Below are 19,732 nucleotides of genomic sequence, written 5' to 3'. Positions count from 1 at the left end.
CTCCACTCCCTGCAGCATCTTGGTGGCTGCGCTGGACTCTCTCCAGCAGTCCCTCAAACAGTCCCAATACAGTTTATGCAGTTACATGGCAAGCACAAATCAGTACAAATAAGTGTTGCAGAACTGGCTCTGCAGCAGGTTCATGCCAGTGAACTCTCCCATCACAAACAGGATGCCAGCCTGCACTGGGGAGATGCTGCGGTGTCACTTCCTAACAGAGATGGCTTTTTCTCCAACTAGGCCTTGTGCTGAGGCACACCAGGAACAGGCCAAAACCAAACCATTTACAGTCAGTGCAAAGCATCAGACCCCACGGTCTCCCCACACCAGCCTGACAACATCAGCCTCTCTCCGTACCTCTCTGCGCTTCGCTTCGTTCTTCCTGTATTTGGTGAAGAGATGACACAAGATGTTTCCACAGCAGCAGGCGACGTGCACCAGGGGCCCCTCTTTGCCCAGGCTCAGCCCAGACGACACCGCCAACACTAAGGTGATGGTTTTGATGATCAGCGTCCACTTGCCCAGGTAGCCTCTAATGATGAAACCACTTAAGATAGTTTTGATCTGGAAGTCAAGCACACAAAGCTCTACAGGCTTTCATTCAAGCCCTGGGCAGAGCTCCTGTTTTACTAGGCTCTCCCAATCCATATTCCCCTACAGCTTCCAGAGACCCTCCCCAGCTACCAAAAGGAACAGAGTCAGCAAACACCAAATCATTTTAGTTTTTAAAGAGATTGCATGGAGACTCAAGCACTTAAGACATTTTTCCAGCAATAGTTTTGAAAAAACCACACGTATTAAGCCACCATCTAAAGCGTAATAAATCATTATTATAAATCATAAGAGGCATGCGTAATCTTTGGATGGTGGATGCCTACCCCACATTAAAAAACCCAACCCGCTTTCATTCTCACTCACCTCTGGGATCCCTGAGCCACAGGCGTAAGGAGCAAACCCCTTCACAAGTAACACAGCGAGAAGGGAGAATAACAAGGCCCAGGTAACGTACATGAAGTAATTGAGAATATACGCAAAAGCCCCCTGAAAAGCAGAGAAAGTGACCCAAATTAGATTATTTCAACTGAGATCACATCAAACCTACGCACTGAAACAAGCACACAGAAGTAGCAGGTAATCTCACATATAGTCAGCAGCCAAAAACAAAGAAAACTCCAGCAAGTCTGAGGTTTCAAGGACAAGTTACATTTGCTGGGTTACAGGGATATAAACCAACTATAACTCCAAAGACCGTTATATAAAATAGCAAACAAGGTACACAAGTACTGGGCTAACTGTTGTCCTGGTCCAGTGGGCTACTCCACCCAGAGATGCCAGAAACGCAAGACTTGTGCTCATCTAACATCCCTCTAAATGGTTTGTGGGCAAATTATCCTCCAAGCAGCAAGTCTCAGACACATGATGTCCTGGTTTTGTTAAAAACAGGTTTCACTTTTAGTGAATTTGCCTGTCAGCTAAATCTTCATATCAGCTGCATTTTCCTGGAGAACCAGATACATGTTTTGGTGAACACAGCAATGGAATGTGAGGTCACTGATAAGGATGGATGGACATCTCGCAAGAGGGGCAACGAGAAACAGGTGACCAGAAACTGACCAACTGTGTATAACATCCCATTCACGTGAATACTTCATATAAAAGTGGGAGATCATGAGGATCTCGTCCCTTTTTTCCCTTCTGCTTCTAGCGACATTAGGAGAGGACCTTGCAAGTCGTCCGTGTGAACTGAGGCCAGTGACAGACTGAATCCAGCTCCGGTTGGCTGCAGAGTCCAGTCCAGGACTTCGGGTGCCGGCTCTGCAGTTGCCGGGACTCTCAAGATTGGTTTTGTATATTTTGTATTATTGTCTCTATTTTTTATTTGTAGCATCAGTAAAACATTTTTAATTTTTCCAATTCTCTTCTCTCTGTCCTTCTTTCCCTCCTGATCGCCTGTGCTGAGTGGGAAGGGGGGAGAGGGGGGATTGAAGGGGGAGGAGAGGAGGTTAACAATACATCTGCCAGGGTTTATTGTCACCCTGCAATCAAAACCTCGACACATGACTAAGATATTGCACTTGCAAATGTGTCAATGTTTTGTTCCCCTCCTGAGGTAAGTAACTTGTGTGAGTTTCTTTACACCCTTGGAAGACCCCAGTGGGGAATGTTAAGCCCCTAAACTACCTAGAGCTTGCACTTGGAGCATATACATCCAGATCGCTAGCAAAGGATGACACAGGCTGGGGAAATGGGGTGTTTGGCAGCAAAACCAGTTGTAGGCACACGTCACCTCTCCATGGCCAAGGATGAGCTCGGACCAACTCATCCACTCGGGACACTTGTCTCTGTCCATAAAGGTTGTGTTGGATTTCCAGCAGCAGTGCTCGTGGTTGAACCAGAAGCCTGCTAAGCACACGCCTTCCTTCAAATCTGTCATCCAGTGCGCAGAAATGTCGATCAGCCCCGCTAAGGAACCTGGTTGAAAGAAAAATATCAATAGAAAAAGAAAACTTAATAGCGGCCTTACGCAGACTCAAATACCCGAAGGTTACAGCCTGCCCGACTGATTTTCGACTCGCCTACCAATAGAGCAGTACTGATATTTTTGCCTACAATTAACTTCTATTCTACAGAGAGCTAAATGGGAAGATTTATTTAAGTATATATATCAAAAAGAGTAGGTCAGGAAACAAAGCATTCCTAATCCTATTTCAAATGCTGGCCACGGCGAACCACGTTCAAACCCACCCTACATCACTAGAAATTAATTCTTCTCAATTATACTTATTAAATATAGCAGAGCGAGTAGTCTGAGAGGCAGGGAGGGACGGACTGCATTTCTGGAGGACACAGACAAAACACGCCACTGGAATCCAGGAGTCACACTAACAATATTAAGACAGGAATAACCTTGAATTCAGAGAAGTAGCAAGTGCTACTACAAGCTCCAGAGGTAGCAATAAACATTTAGCAAATCTTCTGGTTAATGAAAAACTGGATAGCAGCTTTCCTATGTAAATATTAACAGAAACGTTATATTCATTCCTCGTGATGAATGCTTGGTTGCCTTCTATCGGGACGATCTGTATCCAGCTGATTTATTTCTGCCGCACTGGGTTCAAAGTTTGCTCCTCAAGTCATTTAAAAGGCCTCAGCCAGTCGACCTTTGAAAGAAGCCTGAATTCCCTAAGGACACCTCTCACTTTTGATATCAGGACATCTTTCACTCTCTGTTTTGTATCTGGCTATTTACACCAACGCAGCCTCAAAGCACGTAAAAATAATCCTCTGCAAATTGCAAAGCAGCAGCACAGAGGTGGCTGCAGCCCCTTGCACAGCACTTGCTCCAGGGCCAAAGTCTCCTGTTCCAGGGCCAAAAATCTCCCGCTCCGGCGATCTGCCGGGGTTTGTGGCAGCAACCGATACAGATGCTGCAGCGCAGAACCAGGATATTTGCTCTTACCTGCCAACAACCCAATGAGGAGCATCAACAACCAGCCGGAAAAGGCATCGCTCACGCTGTGTATCAGTGCCCACGTGGACTCTTTACTTCTACTGGTGATCTAGGAAAGTGTTTTTCAAAAAGAAAGAATCGTCGGTTAAAACATTGATCTGCTTTGCTGTAAATGTTTTCAAAACTGCGTGGTGTTATTGTGAGTGGAAGACAGGCTCTAACATTCAAAACAACAGCTATCGTGACATATTCTGTTTGAGGGGTGAGAGAAAAGGTATCAGCCAGTGGCTGCTCTTCAAGCTGGCACAGTGAATGCAGCTCTGGTGAGGAGATGTACAAAAACGGATCAAGGATTCCTTTTGTTGGGGAAAATGGAAGGAATTATTCTCCTCCCAGGTGTCTTCGGCAGAAAAACAAGACAAAATTCATCCCTTTATCTTTTAAAGCCATTACTTGTTAGTAATGTTCACTTTGTCTTTAAAAATAGCAACACAGAGATGCTGGTGTTCAAGAGGAGATTCTGTTCTAAATTCAGAAGGTTGATTCTCTAACTGATAAACTATCAAACCCCTTTCTGCAGTGGCTGCAGCAGCCATGGGGTGAACGACATCTGCACAGTAACATCGCTCGGGGAGGTGCAGTGTCATCATAGGTGTTGGTGAACAGGTATCCCACAACTTCAAAGTTTTACCCCATCTTCCTGTCACCACACAGCTATCATTTGGTGCTTTAATCAAACGGAACGGTCTTCACAGGAGCATCACGTTGTGCAATCCGAATAGCCTGATTAACGTTGAGATCCCACATTTTGGCAGTTTTGCCACAAGTGAATCTGAACACTGAAGAAACCCTTCGAGCACTTTGCCCCCGGCAATTGATCAATACTGCACCCACCAGCTGTGAGAGCAAACAGAGGCTGTCACCAGCACTTCAGTCTCAACATCTGGAGTACAAACTAGACCTCGCTTTGAGCAGACGAGACAGTCACAGGTTTAATACCGACACAGAGGGCGGTTGGGCAGGGAACTGGGCTGTACTGGTGGCACTGGGCAGTGGGACTCGGGCCCGGCCTGTCAGTCCCACTGCTCGTGAGAGGCGGACAGAAGGGTGACAGAACAGCTCTTGTGTGCCTGCGCCTCTCCCAAAGCAAACATTCCAATGCGCCAGTATTATTCCCAGATAAAGAGGCACATTGATGCAAACAGCTAGTACTCGCTAAATGAGGAATAAATAAAGTAAGAATCATTTCTGCCTGAATGAGCCTCATTTGTTTGTTTTCTTTTCCTCTGGATTTTTATCTTTCAAATGCCACACTGATTGGGAGTAAAACTGGTACAGAACCAAAGCGGTGCCAAAACTATTTCCTTTCTATTTCTTTTCATTGGACCAACCCTACACCTCTTTGACCAGCTGGAACTTGTGCCTCAACCTGATTTCAATTTCTTTCAATACAGACAGAAGCTGATAGCAAACAGATCCGCACTGATGGGCATCATCCTTGTATATGTGCACCTGTGCCTGAGGACATGTGTGTGATAATCCTTTTGGCTTTGTACACTTAATCCATAGACAGGGACAGCTTTTTGGGCAGTAAGTAATGGGGCCACAGAGCCCAGTAATTGGGCCTGTACTTGCTCCAGTTTGGGCATTATGCTGTATTGTATTTACTCACACACTGAGTAGGGAGCACGTTCAGTTTGCGTGCTGTCATTAAGACAAAGGTTGCTTTGTGAGGCTCAGGAAAAAAAAAATACAATTAAAGAATATATTTGCAAGCAAATAAACGAGTTGAGTTCGGTCATCGCTACACAAGAGTTCTGCCAGCAAGGGTTTTGCATGAATTGGGAATAGAAAGAGCATCATTCCCAAGTGCAACTGCATGAGCAGAAAAACAGTCTGCTTCTTTATCAATAAACAGGATTGCGGGTGCTTAAGTTCTTCCACTATAAACCATACAACAGCAATGTAATTCCTCCAAATAACACATTCACCTTCCAAGAGTAGGAGTGTAGCTTTTGCTGTGCTTCAGAGTCAAGCAAGTTTAATGTGGCATAAGAAAAAGTGCCCTTAAGGATTTAAGATGTGTATCAGAAATCCAGTAGAGCTTTTTAAATAAATAAAAGCCTTCAGAAGAGAAATAGTAATTGATAAACTGCAATATGTTCAGTTTAGTGTTCCTCTTCCTCACACGAATCCTGCAGAGAGGCTCTGGGTTCCCACACTAAGGGCGATTCCTCTGTCCCACGTTATCGCCAGAAAGCACCTCACAAGTCCAGCAATCAGAACTGACATTAGCTCTAGCGAGTTAATTATTCTGCCCTCAGTGTCAGCAAGGAGCAGGAAGAAATGTTACCTCTCTGTGCCTGTCCCGGTCCCTGGACTTCTCTCGCACCCAATCTATAGTGTTAAAATCTTCGTAAGTGCCCACACCAGGAAGAGGTTCCTCCAGGAAATCCATTATGGTGCTTGTGCCGTTCATCCCTCCTCCATTATACGAGGAAAATCCTGGGGGGAAAAAAATTGAGCGTTTCTTAGTTTTCCTCCTTTTTAGGAAAAAACACATCGCCAAAACACTAACTTAGAGATTTCAGTGGAAGCAAACTGCTAACGAGCTGTTTGGTGAGCTAAGTACACCGAGCAAGCCTCCCAGGGATGACCTGGGCAGCTCCAGCAGTTCATGTAGAGACTGGGTCAATCGTGGAAAGGACTGTTCAGGAACCAAAGTAAATTAACACTAGGTGTTCATTCTTCCCTTGCCATGATGATATTTTGCTATTTGAGGAAAGCAGAGGGGAGAGGAGAAGGTGAAGGAATATTTGAGACCCCCAGCAGAAGAAATGGAGTTGCAGGTGGATCTAGTGAAGATGAGCAGGAGGACAGGAGATGGGGGAAGCGGAGCATCCGACGCCTATCACTGCTGAGGGGCCAGAAGAGCCTGAGCAGTGGGAAGAGGTACCAAATGGGGACTTGGGGAGACACGAAACTGGGGCGTGGAGTCACCCCTCGGGTTAAACAAACTCAGCCAAACCACTGGCCTTCTGTCCAACCTGCTACAACCCATGGAAAATGATCACAGAATCATGAGATACCAGGTTGGAAGGGACCTCAGGGATCACCTGCTCCAAGCTTTCTTGGCAAAGCAGCCTAGACAGGATGGCCCAGCACCCTGTCCAGCTGAATCTTAAAAGCGTCCAATGTTGGGGAATCCACCGCTTCCCTGGGGAGGTTATTGCCTGGTGAGATCGCACCCGCAATATTGTGTCCAGTTGTGGCCCCTCAGTTCCAGCAGGACAGGGAACTGCTGGAGAGAGTCCAGCGCAGCCACCAAGATGCTGCAGGGAGTGGAGCATCTCCCGTGTGAGGAAAGGCTGAGGGAGCTGGGGCTCTGGAGCTGGACAAGAGGAGACTGAGGGGGGACTCATTCCTGGGGATCAATATGGAAAGGGGGAGCGTCAGGAGGATGGAGCCAGGCTCTTCTGGTGACAACCAGGGACAGGACAAGGGGCAATGGGTGCAAACTGGAACACAGGAGGTTCCACTTAAATTAGAGAAGAAACTTGTTGGGGGTGAGGGTGGCAGAGCCTGGCCCAGGCTGCCCAGGGAGGTTGTGGAGTCTCCTTCTGTGCAGACATTCCAACCCGCCTGGACACCTTCCTGTGTAACCTCATCTGGGTGTTCCTGCTCCATGGGGGGATTGACCTGGATGAGCTTTCCAGGGCCCTTCCAACCCCTGACATTCTGGGATTATTCCAATGGCTGATTGTTCTCATCATGAAAAATTTCCCTTGTGTCCAATTAGAATTTCCCTGGAGTAACCTGTACCCATTACCCAATATCTTTTCCTTGTGACTCCTCGTACAAAGGGAATTTCCATCTTCTCTGTAGCCACCCTTTAAATACTGGACCATGGTGACGAGTTCTCCCGTACACCTTCTTTTCTCCAGGCTGAACAAGCCCAGTTGCTTCAGCCTTTCCACATCTTGTGGTTTCCTAGTCCTTGCATCATCTTTGTGGCTCTTCTCCTGCCTGTCCACATCTTTTTTGTATAGCAGGGACCAAAACTGAAGACAATCATCCCAGGTGCGACCTGACAGGCGCTGAGTAGAGCAGGATAATGACTGCTTGCTCAATGCGGATGTATATTCCCCAAATTTTGATCACAAGACAGTCTCTTCACGTTTAGGAGCACAGGCCAAGGGTGTAGGGCAGGGTAAGACAAAGACCTAGAGAAAACTATTCATGTACAGTGTGATAAGGGGTGGCCAGGTCCATCTAAAGACAACATACAAGCCCTGCTCCCACGCAAAGGCTCTGAAGTCTCATTCCCCCCAGCTCCACCATCCTCTGGCAAGAAAATTAAATGGTTAATTGAATGATTTGGCTTGGAAGGGGCCTTTAAAGATCGTTTAGCCCCATGCCCCTAGTCCTGGATTCCAGTGTAAAAAAATGGGTCAGATAGATGGATTCATGTTGTCTCCACATCCCCAAGCATTTGGGCAGCTCCCAGCCAGGCTGATGTTCGGTCCTTGCCTTGGACCCGAGTGCATCCTACCTGCCCTCAGAAATGCATTTAAGTCTTCTCCAGTTGGAAAACATCCATTAATCTATCCCCGCTTTTGTTTGCTCCTAGAACAAAATATTGAGCATCTCTGATCACAAAAGAACCTTTTAAACCCCCATTAATGCAACACTTGTTCCTTTAAAAACAGGTTTCTTAAAGCCCCTTGCAAGCAGTTTGAAGGAGGTGTTGAAACACATCGAGGGGAAAACCAAACCAAAGGTCTTTTAAACCTTGTCCAAAGAAATCGAGCAGTTTTCTTGACAGACTAATTGACATGAACCAGTTCTTCTGTGCAATTCAGCCTGAGTTTCATTCCTTTGCTTGTGCAAGCACTAGGGCCCCTGCTCCGAGTCAACACCAACAGAATCCGCAGTAACTACTCTACACAGTTTTCTTTCTACGCCACCAAATGCTCAAAGGGCAAAAACTGCCTGGGTTACTTCAAGAAACACCATTAAATTTCAGCAGAGGTGAAAGGTGTTCTGCACTCTATTACCTACTACGCAAAAGTATCATCAGAAAATGTAAGTGGCACTGCCTTACACAGGGAATACTAGTTCTGAACCTCCCTTAAGACGACTTTCATGCTTCTCTCACTGCGATGTCTGATACCCACCAAGCTCCACGGGCGTCTTTGGCAGGCTTGCTCACCACTATTTGACTTTGATGGCCCTACAAGAGGCCAGCAGCGACCTCCCAGCCTATCTGCTGTGCACAGCCTTGCTGCTTAAGAAATGAAGGATGGAGGACACAACTGATCACCCCTCTTTTTGCACCTCCAGCCTGCTCCTACCTTCTACACTCAGGAGGACGGCACAGCAGCGAGACGCAGCCCTCGCGCTCCGCATGTGGACAGCGCAGAGAACGGAGCAGGGAGTTGTACGGATGAACCCCTTAAAATCCCAGCTCAGAAAAACTTTTAAAACAGTCTCGTACAACATACATTGTTGGTCGGAAATGGAGAAGAGCAAGGTGCTGCCAGGCAGCTAATGTGTGTGTTGAGCAATCTCAGTGTGTCGTTGCCAGCAGCAAAACAAAAGGAAACGAAGTACAAAAATAATTCTAGAAGGCGGCAAGAGACCGAAGTCCTCGGTAGCCCATTTCTTACCCGAGCTGGAACCCAGCCTTAAATAACCACAAATCATTCACTTGGCAATGTATCCCATGTGCTCTGCAGAGCACGCGTGAGGTCACACGCCCCTAGTAACACACACGAGGAGAACACGCACCGTGCACGTTCCTCCTCCAGCAATGCACTGCTGCTGAGAGCTTCCACGGGAGGACACGTGGGGACACGAGGAGAGGGAGGGAAGGAAGGAAGGAGAGGGAGGGAGGGAAGGAAGGAAGGAGAGGGAGGGAGGGAAGGAAGGAAGGAGAGGGAGGGAGGGAAGGAAGGAAGGAGAGGGAGGGAAGGAAGGAAGGAAGGAGAGGGAGGGAAGGAAGGAAGGAAGGAGAGGGAGGGAAGGAAGGAAGGAAGGAGAGGGAGGGAAGGAAGGAAGGAAGGAGAGGGAGGGAAGGAAGGAAGGAAGGAGAGGGAGGGAAGGAAGGAAGGAAGGAGAGGGAGGGAAGGAAGGAAGGAAGGAGAGGGAGGGAAGGAAGGAAGGAAGGAAGGAGAGGGAGGGAAGGAAGGAAGGAAGGAGAGGGAGGGAAGGAAGGAAGGAAGGAGAGGGAGGGAAGGAAGGAAGGAAGGAGAGGGAGGGAAGGAAGGAAGGAAGGAGAGGGAGGGAAGGAAGGAAGGAAGGAAGGAGAGGGAGGGAAGGAAGGAAGGAAGGAAGGAGAGGGAGGGAAGGAAGGAAGGAAGGAAGGAGAGGGAGGGAAGGAAGGAAGGAAGGAAGGAGAGGGAGGGAAGGAAGGAAGGAAGGAAGGAGAGGGAGGGAAGGAAGGAAGGAGAGGGAGGGAAGGAAGGAAGGAGAGGGAGGGAAGGAAGGAAGGAGAGGGAGGGAAGGAAGGAAGGAGAGGGAGGGAAGGAAGGAAGGAGAGGGAGGGAAGGAAGGAAGGAGAGGGAGGGAAGGAAGGAAGGAGAGGGAGGGAAGGAAGGAAGGAGAGGGAGGGAAGGAAGGAAGGAGAGGGAGGGAGGGAAGGAAGGAGAGGGAGGGAGGGAAGGAAGGAGAGGGAGGGAGGGAAGGAAGGAGAGGGAGGGAAGGAAGGAAGGAAGGAGAGGGAGGGAAGGAAGGAAGGAAGGAGAGGGAGGGAAGGAAGGAAGGAAGGAGAGGGAGGGAAAGAAGTTGGGTTAATGTTAGTTAACCTTTTTTTGTCCCACATGAAGCAAGGAACCTTTTGAAACTGGGTTATTTTGTGGCAGTTTTCACTTATGCTACATGACTCATCTTGTTTTCCTGCGGCTTTCTCTGTTAAGAGGCAGCTGTGCCAATCTGGGAAATGGGCTTGAGAAGACATCATAGGTCTCTCTTCTCCTCCGCTGCTCTTAGGTGATGGGGTCGAGAGCAATTGTTCGAATTCCTTATTTCTCCCCATCTGGAGACATCTTTACCCTGGTGGTATCTACAACCCAAATAAGCTAAAGGAAATACTAAATATTATCCTTTTGTATGGGATTTTTAATACTCCTTTTCCCCACTGCCTTCCAATTTTGACTGGGTTTTTGGTTTTGTTCCTTTCAAGAACAAGCCCGACTTGTGCTGCACAGAGAACGGGGCACGTTTGCCGAGGGCCTTGAGGAATTACCCTGTTTTTAACCAACATTTTTGCACTTACGAGGCCAGCAGCAACGTTTTTCAGAGGCTTCCCCACTCAAATATCCTCACTCAAAGTGCCAAGTGCTGTTCTACAAATCTGACGGACCAAAACCTTCTTGAACAAATTATCCGCATAGCAGACAACCAGGTTCAACTGAGACACTTGCAACTCCTGCTTACCTATATAAAGCCATCTGGATGAGCACTGCCCCACAGCCTCTCAAGGCTACAAACCCCCTCTGAAGCAGAAAAAACCCCACAGAGCCCGACAGGGCCCGACAGAGTCAGAAAAGTCCCGAAAGAGCTTGAAAGGGCTCAAAAGAGCCCCACAGAGCCAGACAGAACCAAAGCCTATGACAGCCCAACAAGGCCCAACAGGGCCTGACAGATCCCGACAGAGCCTGATAAGGCTTGACAGAGCCCAACAGATCCCAATAGAGTTTGACAAGGTCCGACAGTGCCTGACAGACCAGGACAAGGCCCAACAGTGTCCGACAAAGCCCCAGAAGGCCCAACAGTGTTTGACAGGATCCGACAGAGACCGAAAGAGCTGACAGGGCCCTACAGAGCCTTATACATTCCGACAGAGCCCAATAGAGACTGACAATGCCCAAAAGGGCCTGACGGAGCCCAACACATCCTGACAGAGTTTGACACGGCCCGACAGAACCTGACAAGACCCAACAGTGCCCAACAGAGCATTTGATATAGGGGACAAGGCACCAGCCCATTCAACCGCAGCTCAAACAAGGCTCATCTGCAGTCCAGAGCTGCGGATTTTCACAATAAATGCCATGGCTGTGGAGACCGTGGCTGCAGCAGGACAACCGAACCGGGGGGTAAGTCAGGGTTTGATCCAGCACATGGGTTTGATGGCGGCGCTGGGTTGCGAGCGTGTCACGGTGGGCTTTCAGCAGCCTCGCTGCTTTTCTGGGCAAGTTGAAATATAAATTTAGGGGTGGTTTATAGTATTAAGGAAAGCCAGCAGCCACTCAGGCATTCATTTTCATTGTCTGTTCAGTTTTATTTTGGCACACCTACTTTAATCTGTCCTAAAGATAAAAGGTTGTCCTTAAAAAAAAGAAAAAAAATGCTAATAAAGCAGTGTTAAGCTACGTTAACTGAGACTACTTTGAGAAGCATTTTCTGCAAGAAGATGAGATCAGGGTCATTCCTTGCTCACTCTTCTGGAAGAACTGCCCAGCCCAGCGATTTTGAGCTGGGAGAGAGTTCCCAGGACAGCCGAGAGAATCACAGAATCCCAGAGTGTCAGGGGTTGGAAGGGACCTGGAAAGCTCATCCAGTGCAATCCCCCCATGGAGCAGGAACACCCAGATGAGGTTACACAGGAAGGTGTCCAGGCGGGTTGGAATGTCTGCAGAGAAGGAGACTCCACAACCTCCCTGGGCAGCCTGGGCCAGGCTCTGACACCCTCACCAGGAACAAGTTTCTTCTCTAATTTAAGTGGAACCTCCTGTGTTCCAGTTTGCACCCATTGCCCCTTGTCCTGTCACTGGTTGTCACCCAGAAGAGCCTGGCTCCATCCTCCTGACACTCCCCCTTTCCATATTGATCCCCAGGAATGAGTCCCCCCTCAGTCTCCTCTTGTCCAGCTCCAGAGCCCCAGCTCCCTCAGCCTTTCCTCACACGGGAGATGCTCCACTCCCTGCAGCATCTTGGTGGCTGCGCTGGACTCTCTGCAGCAGTTCCCTGTCCTGCTGGAACTGAGGGGCCACAACTGGACACAATATTCCAGGTGTGGTCTCCCCAGAGCAGAGCAGAGGGGCAGGAGAACCTCTCTGACCTACTGACCACCCCCTTCTAACCCACCCCAGGTACCATTGGCTTCCTGGCCACAAGGGCCCAGTGCTGGCTCATGGTTATCTTGCTGCCACAAAGCAACACAGACAAGACCCTTAGGGCACATATCACATCACAGCCCCCCCAGCACTGAACGTCCACCCAGGACCAGCCTGTGTGATCCCATCCATGCCACGACCAGCAGCCCCGCGGGGGATCTCACTGTCCACAAAGCCAAGTGCAGGAGGGACTGTCTGACCTGCACGCTCGGGACCAGCCAAGTACAGTTTGGGGATGGATCCTGGTCTCCAGACGCTGATCCCATTCAGCCCAGCCTGATGTGCCTAAAAAATCAGAACCTCAAAGTCTCTAGACACACAAGGCAGTTTCGCAGCCATGTAAGCAGATAAGCTATCCATTCAACAAGGTAACGAGTAAATGTCTTTATATTTTTTCCAGGAGTAATACTGAACTATAAAATGGCTGACAGCCATAAATATTTATCAAGATCATATTCCTGCCTCAGCTTATTGCAAATGAAGGATGCTAGGATACCCAGGTAGGAATAAAGGAAGAAATGAGCTCAGTAGCACCTTTCAAAACACAATCAAGATGATTATACAGGTCTGCCGATTTCCTAACGTACAGATCCCTAAATCACTATTTAATGCCTAGAAACAGCAAGTCAAATGTTAAGAGAAGTACAGTTCATTTTTTAAACACAGATTTGTTTGCGTTTTGATCACCTCCCTAAGACGGGTTAATGCTCCACTTTAGAGGGACTACCTGGCTTAAAAAAAAAAAGCAGAGCTTGTTAAAGTTACAGGCATGTGTCACACAGACCCACAGGGCTTTGTTAATTGTCCTGCCCGCACAGCGAGATGCCAGCAGCACCTGGGAACGCTCTGCCTCCGCACTGCTCCCCTTGCTCTGGCAAATCTGGAAGAAGAAGGGGTTTTGCAGACAAAAGGGAGACCAGCAGTAAACAAGCAACCATTACACAGCAGAAATCACACCGACCACCCCAGCTGCAACCCCTGCCCACCGCACCGCCCCGTCGCCCCAGCGGGAACGGGCAGTTTGCTGCTCCGCAGCCTCCACAACGCGGCCCCACGCGTTCCCCTGGGCTCCTGTCCCCTCTTCCTCCCTGGCAGGGCTCTCCTCACCCTCGCTCAGCCGCGGGAGCACCTTCGGGAGCCCATCGGTCCCATGGCCGCTGGGTCGGGGGACACCGGGCGCTCCGCTCGCAGCGGCACTTGCTGCAGCCTCTTCCTCCAGGCTCGGGCAGCAGCGCTGGGCCCTCCCCACACGCCCGGTGCAGCGTCACCGTCACATGAGCCGGCCCTTGCACCTCGCTGGAAGGGGCAGGATCTGAGCGGCACAGGGAGAGGTTCACGCTTGCGGGCAGGCGAGGGCAGAGGACGCTGGCGACGTCCAGGGATCAAGGCTCCCGGTGCAACCAGAAGGGAGGCTGCACCCCCAAGCTGCGAGCGGAGCTGCTTGGGCAGCACTCAGGATGTTTTATCCAGCAGAATAAGGACTAAGATCTGCGCATTTGCTGAGCTGCACAGATGCGGTGCTGCAGAGACCGGAGCTGCCTGCGCAGGGCCTTTAAAATGGAGAGCAGCTCGTTGCTAAGGCTGTTTGCTACGAGTCAGGCAGGTTGCAGCTGTGCACTCACACCTCTTCTCCTTCACCCCAACAGTCCAACCCCAAAGATCTGGCAAACCTGGCACTCAAGCCCCTCGCCCCGAGGCTGGCTGTGGGGGGACACCCCAGACACCCAGTTACCCACAGCAGATTGATGCTCCCAGCACATCAGCCTGGGACAGACCCCGCTCTGCACCCACACGTTTTCAATGATCCGGACAAACCAAGCTTCAGCACAGGAAAACACACATTTATCAATGGAGTTCCCTGACACTGGTGGGTCATAGAATGATGGAATCATTTTGGTTGGAAGAGAGACCCTCAAAAATCATCGAGTCCAACCGTAACCTAACTCCAGCACCAACCATGTCCTTAAGAACCTCGTACCTGTGTCTGTTCAACCCTCCAGGGATGGTGACTCCAGCACTGCCCTGGGCAGCCTGTTCCAATGCCCCACAGCCCTTTGGGGAAGAAATTGTTCCCCACATCCAACCTCAGCCTCCCCTGGTGCAACTTGAGGCCGTTTCCTCTGCTCCTGGCGCTTGTTCCTGGGGAGCAGAGCCCGACCCCCCTGGCTCCAAGCTCCTTTCAGGCAGTTCAGAGATCAGAAGGTCTCCCCTCAGCTCCTGTTCTCCAGCTGAACCCCCAGCTCCCTCAGCCGCTCCCATCACACTTGTGCTCCAGCCCCTCACCAGCTCCGTTCCCTTCTCTCAACTCGCTCCAGCACCTCAAGGGCTTTCTTGTCGTGAGGGGCCCAAAACTGCAGGATTTGAGGTACAGCCTCACCAGTGCTGGGGAACAGGGTCACTTACAGATAGGCTGAAAAAACCTCTTCTTCTCCCACCTGGCTGACATCTTGCTTGCTGAAGAGCTGCTTTCAGCGCTCTCTGCTCACTGTCTCTCCAGGAGGCTGGCAGGCACTGAACTTTTCTTCCGCCGTCTCTGCAGATGCAATATTCCACTCCGCTCTCCCCAGCCCCCCCGGGAGCACTCTTTATCTTGCTATTCAATGTACCTAAGAGCTCAAAGGGGCTGGTGATTAAGTTCGTCTGGCTGCAATTTGTTAGCGATAGCTTGTCATTTCAACATTGTGTGGCAAGCCTGAAACTCTACACCCCAGCAAACACTGACTTTGCTTTCACCTGATATGCTGCTCTGACAACCCCGGGCTCCAGTCTGGAGGTCAAGGAGGAAGGCAGTGAAGACTAAAGCCAGAGGAGATATCTCCCAGACCAGGGATCATCTCAGAGCTTGGCTGAGATCTAATGGGTGGGTCAATTAGTCTAACCTGCCAGAGACGCAGCAGTTGAGTGAAAAACCTGGCTAGCACAACAAAGAAAGGTATTTAATCCTTCCAAGAGCAGCAGCCAGCTGATCATCCCCAATATAGCTACACCATCCGCCTCCCATCGCGTAGAGCCTGTCTGGAAAGCATAAAGTGGATAAAAACAAAAATCCATATGAAACTAAGCTTCGCTAACCCCGCTGCATTTTGGAGTGCTGTTTGTTGCTATTGCAATTCTCAATTCTTGCCCTCAGAGCTCAAAGAGACAAAAAACCTTCTTAAATCCTACAGCAAAAAGGAGCCATTCCAGCCACTGAAACATTTTTAAGCTTTCCTCTGAAAGAAGTGGGGAACACGGTCCTGTCTTTGCTCCCTATGATTTAAAGCACATCCAGAGAGCACCACGATACCCAGGCATGACACCTTGTTCTTCCCAAGCCCAGCATCTGCCTCCGCGATGAGCAGAGAAAGGGCTGCTAAAGAAAAGCACAAAATAAGCCAGCATTGCTGCCTAACTTAGACACCCAGCCAGGATTGCTAGAAACTACTCAGAGGACACCATTTGTATTTTAATAGTTTTGGAAAGGGATATTAAGGAACTAGAAACCAGTGCAACTTACAAACCACTTGACAGAAGCAACCCCTCATCTAGGAGATAATACTCAGTGAGGCAGCTGTTCCAACAGCTTGTGCTAAAGCAATCAGGCCTTGTAAATATTGTATTTCTTAAATTAAAAAAAGGACTGCAGATATAATCTAACTGACCATGTACCTGGGTATTCATTAAGCTTTGGACAAAATTTTCTTTAGAAGGTCTGAGGCAAATTAGGCTCTTGGAAAGTAGGAGGAAAAGTTTCCTCACCGAGAAGCAATTGGCAGAAAACACAGGATGTTAAAAGGCAGAAATTCCTGTGTTTTTGAAACAGGAGGAAGGCAACACTGGAATCCCATTGATGTCTGCTTGCACTGGACTACCTGCTGCATTTGTAAGTGGTCTGGAAAAGCGGTGGCTACACTTATTGTAACTTGTGCTGGGTAACCAGCATCTCTTTGCTGGCTTGGAAGGGCTACAGCTGGATTACAGGAGAGCAGGAGAAACCCAGTGCCAGCACAGCAGGGGATGCGGGGAGGGGAAGAGACAACGGCAAACAATGTCCTGCTCCAAGTCAGCATGTCTGACTTCAAAATTCAAGCGTCTGCGGGCAACGCTCTGCAAGTCATTGCTCAATACTTGAGAACAGATGATAAGGAAAAGGCTTTTCTTTAAATCCCTTAGACTAAGAAACAGGAAAGATTTACAGCTCCACAAATGCACCCTGAACGTCCTGTGTAGTTGCGGTCACCTTCACTGTGGCACAGAAACGAGGTGATGCCAATAAGATGAAACAACTCCTGGGAAGTGTGGCTGTACCGTTAAAAAGGCAGTGCCACCCCATCCACCCTCTGAGATTAAAATCTGTGCTTTGACAACCATGTTGAAAAAGCACTGTTAAGATGCGCTTGCCGCCTGGTGTAACACCATTACCTTACTACCGAGACTACGAGAAAAACTAGAAAAGTATCAAAGCATTAAAACAATGAGTTTGATTCCCAAGCACAACTTAACAACATGGGAAGGAAAAAAAATTACCAAGGAAAGTTTTATCTGTTGCCTTTTATTGACAAAATGCAAAGTCCAAACCAGAGGAGATAAAAAAGAATGTGATGCTCATAGTAAGTTTTCAATAACACAAACAGCACAGTCCTTTTTAAATTATTTTGACTGAAAGAAGCATGAAGTGCTTGGAATATTGACATTTTGGCTCAAGCTCTTAAAGAGCTCCGGCCTTTGGGAAGCAGGTGCATTCGTGCAAATACCAGTTAGGATCAAAGTTTCATGGTCACTCTAGATCCTCCTTGAAGATACTTTCCAACAGCAGGATCCTGTGGCTCCAGCCAGCAGGGGAGGCTGGTGGGTCCCATCGGTGACCTGACGTGGTACAAAAGCCCTGTCACTCGCTAGCCAAGGGCTAATACGGAAAGCACGGAGGAGTGCTGGCTGTCAAATGGACTCCAGATTTACAAATCTACCAAGCAGCAGGTGACCCTTCCGCCTCCTGTCAACAAGACAAGACCCATAAGTTCCAGTTCTGGCTGTTTTTTCAATGGGAGATGCCAGCACTATTGCAGGAGAGTTCACATCTGGAATATTGTGTCCAGTTGTGGCCCCTCAGTTCCAGCAGGACAGGGAACTGCTGGAGAGAGTCCAGCGCAGCCACCAAGATGCTGGAGGGAGTGGAGCATCTCCCGTGTGAGGAAAGGCTGAGGGAGCTGGGGCTCTGGAGCTGGACAAGAGGAGACTGAGGGGGGACTCATTCCTGGGGATCAATATGGAAAGGGGGAGTGTCAGGAGGATGGAGCCAGGCTCTTCTCAGTGACAACCAGTGACAGGACAAGGGGCAATGGGTGCAAACTGGAACACAGGAGGTTCCACTGAAAGAGGAGAAGAAACTTGTTCGGGGTGAGGGTGTCAGAGCCTGGCCCAGGCTGCCCAGGGGGGTTGTGGAGTCTCCTTCTGTGCAGACATTCCAACCCGCCTGGACACCTTCCTGTGTAACCTCATCTGGGTGTTCCTGCTCCATGGGGGGATTGACCTGGATGAGCTTTCCAGGGCCCTTCCAACCCCTGACACTCTGGGATTCTGTGACAGTCTTGGAGAAGGTGGCAAGGGAGGGCTGGGTTCTGGTTCCAAAGGCATCACTAACTCACCCCCATCTGACAACACACCAGGCAGCAAAAGCAGCAGGTCCCAGCCAGAGGTTTGCAGCAAACCCCACCACAGGAGAACCTCGGTTCTCACCTCCCCAGCTCCGGCCAAGCCTCTGCCACCGCATCCTCAGCCAGGCACCGAAACATTTGCCAGAAAACCTTTCCTGAAGTCAACGGGGGAAATTTGGAGATGGAACTGAAACCGGTATTTGAGCAAGCAACTCCTTCTCCTTTTACTCTTCCTCTTTTACTTCGGTGTCAATCTCCCCATGGACTTCAGCATCCTGCCACAGAGAGAGCCCCTTTCAGGGGACCCGCTCCTCTCTGCCACCGGGCTTAGGGCACCCCTGAAGAGCTGCCACGTGTGCCAGGGGGCAGAGCCCTGCTTCTTTCACAGAAGTAACCACAGGCCTTCAAACACCCTAAGTGGAGACGGGTAAACCTATTTAACCAAGGAGAAGAATAACTGAGCGCTGCTTCATGTCAGCAGCAAAACTAAACTCAGCTCAACACACCCACCGCTGCTTCTGCCCTCCCTAGAATAATAATTTCCTTACAAGAAGTCAAAGAATTCAGCTCATTCTCTCTAAATATTAAACATGAGCACACGTTTAACTTCAGAGAGCTGATACCCCAGTGCCTACAGAAAAAGCAGTTCTCACCAGCAGGAAAGGCAGCATGAATTTACAGTTCAATGACCAACATGCATAACATGATTATTTCCATAAACCTAATTCTGCACATACTAGTAACCAATAGATCTTCAGAAGTAAATGTGGTCACAAGGCATTATTTCAAGTGGATTCCCAGAGGTGCCCAGTTCTAGCAGTCACTTGCACAGCGGGCGGGCTGGAGCGAGCACAGTGCCCGGTACCCACGCTGCAACACCCCAACGTACCCGACACCTCCTTTAACCCAAGACACAACACCCTCGGGATATAAGCCTTGCACGTGTCCCCTTTGTGCATGGAGAGAGGGTTTTTTAACCACAAACCAATGCTTATCACTCAGAGTTAATGCAACCACTACAAAACCACAGTGATCCTTCCTCCGCTTGAGCCTGAAAGGGGCGAGAGGGACCAGGCCAAGCAGAAAACAATCACGTGCTCCTCAGAGCATCTCCGTCAGCAGAAGAGCTGGTAGTTTCAGCTTCTAACAGGTGACATTTGAGGAAGTTTGTCTTCATTTGCACTACCCTGAGAGAGAGACCACATGGTTGAGAAGCAAAACAGAAGGATTTCTTTTTAATTTTTGCCCTACAGTAAATTTTGGGTGAAAGAAGAGGATAAGAAGGTTTATGGGAAATCATTGAGACTTGCAGTCTGCTGTCCAAAATTAAGTCTTTTTGCTTTTAAACTAACCTACAATAATTCACAGAAGACAAAAAGCTTGTCTAGTGCCAAAGCCCAGCAAAACCATGCAGATTCAGCTCTTCCCCATTAATTTGACAACCTCAGGCTCAGAGCAGAGGAAGAAGCAACAGATCCCCTGGACAGCAGATCGGTGGCAGGGAAGCCCAGCGTCTCAGGCTGCGTGCTAGC

General features: G+C 49.2%; 2 protein-coding genes across 11 annotated transcripts in view; one reads left to right on the top strand and one right to left on the bottom strand.

The window, feature by feature from the left end:
* LOC309444422 (uncharacterized protein) overlaps positions 1-19,732 on the top strand; it is a 207,908-nt gene that overhangs the window by 144,987 nt on the left and 43,189 nt on the right. The window lies entirely within an intron of this gene.
* Positions 1-19,732, bottom strand: part of LOC309444418 (H(+)/Cl(-) exchange transporter 5) — a 51,988-nt gene that overhangs the window by 8,752 nt on the left and 23,504 nt on the right. For 7 of the 9 annotated variants that reach the window (XM_082062204.1, XM_082062206.1, XM_082062207.1 and 4 more), the window contains 5 exons: positions 5,805-5,956; positions 3,461-3,560; positions 2,288-2,472; positions 919-1,041; positions 358-564 (listed from right to left, as the gene is read on the bottom strand). In XM_082062204.1, coding sequence (XP_081918330.1) covers positions 358-564; positions 919-1,041; positions 2,288-2,472; positions 3,461-3,560; positions 5,805-5,956 — 767 coding nt within the window. Of the gene's footprint in view, positions 1-357; positions 565-918; positions 1,042-2,287; positions 2,473-3,460; positions 3,561-5,804; positions 5,957-14,970; positions 14,992-19,732 lie in introns of those variants that run through there. The other 2 variants (XM_082062209.1, XM_082062210.1) reach the window with 2 other exon arrangements.

This window comes from Streptopelia decaocto (genome assembly GCF_964273445.1).
Source record: "Streptopelia decaocto genome assembly, chromosome: 10".
In the NCBI taxonomy this organism is placed as follows: Eukaryota; Metazoa; Chordata; class Aves; order Columbiformes; family Columbidae; genus Streptopelia; species Streptopelia decaocto.
This window is presented reverse-complemented; position numbering and strand designations above follow the sequence as displayed.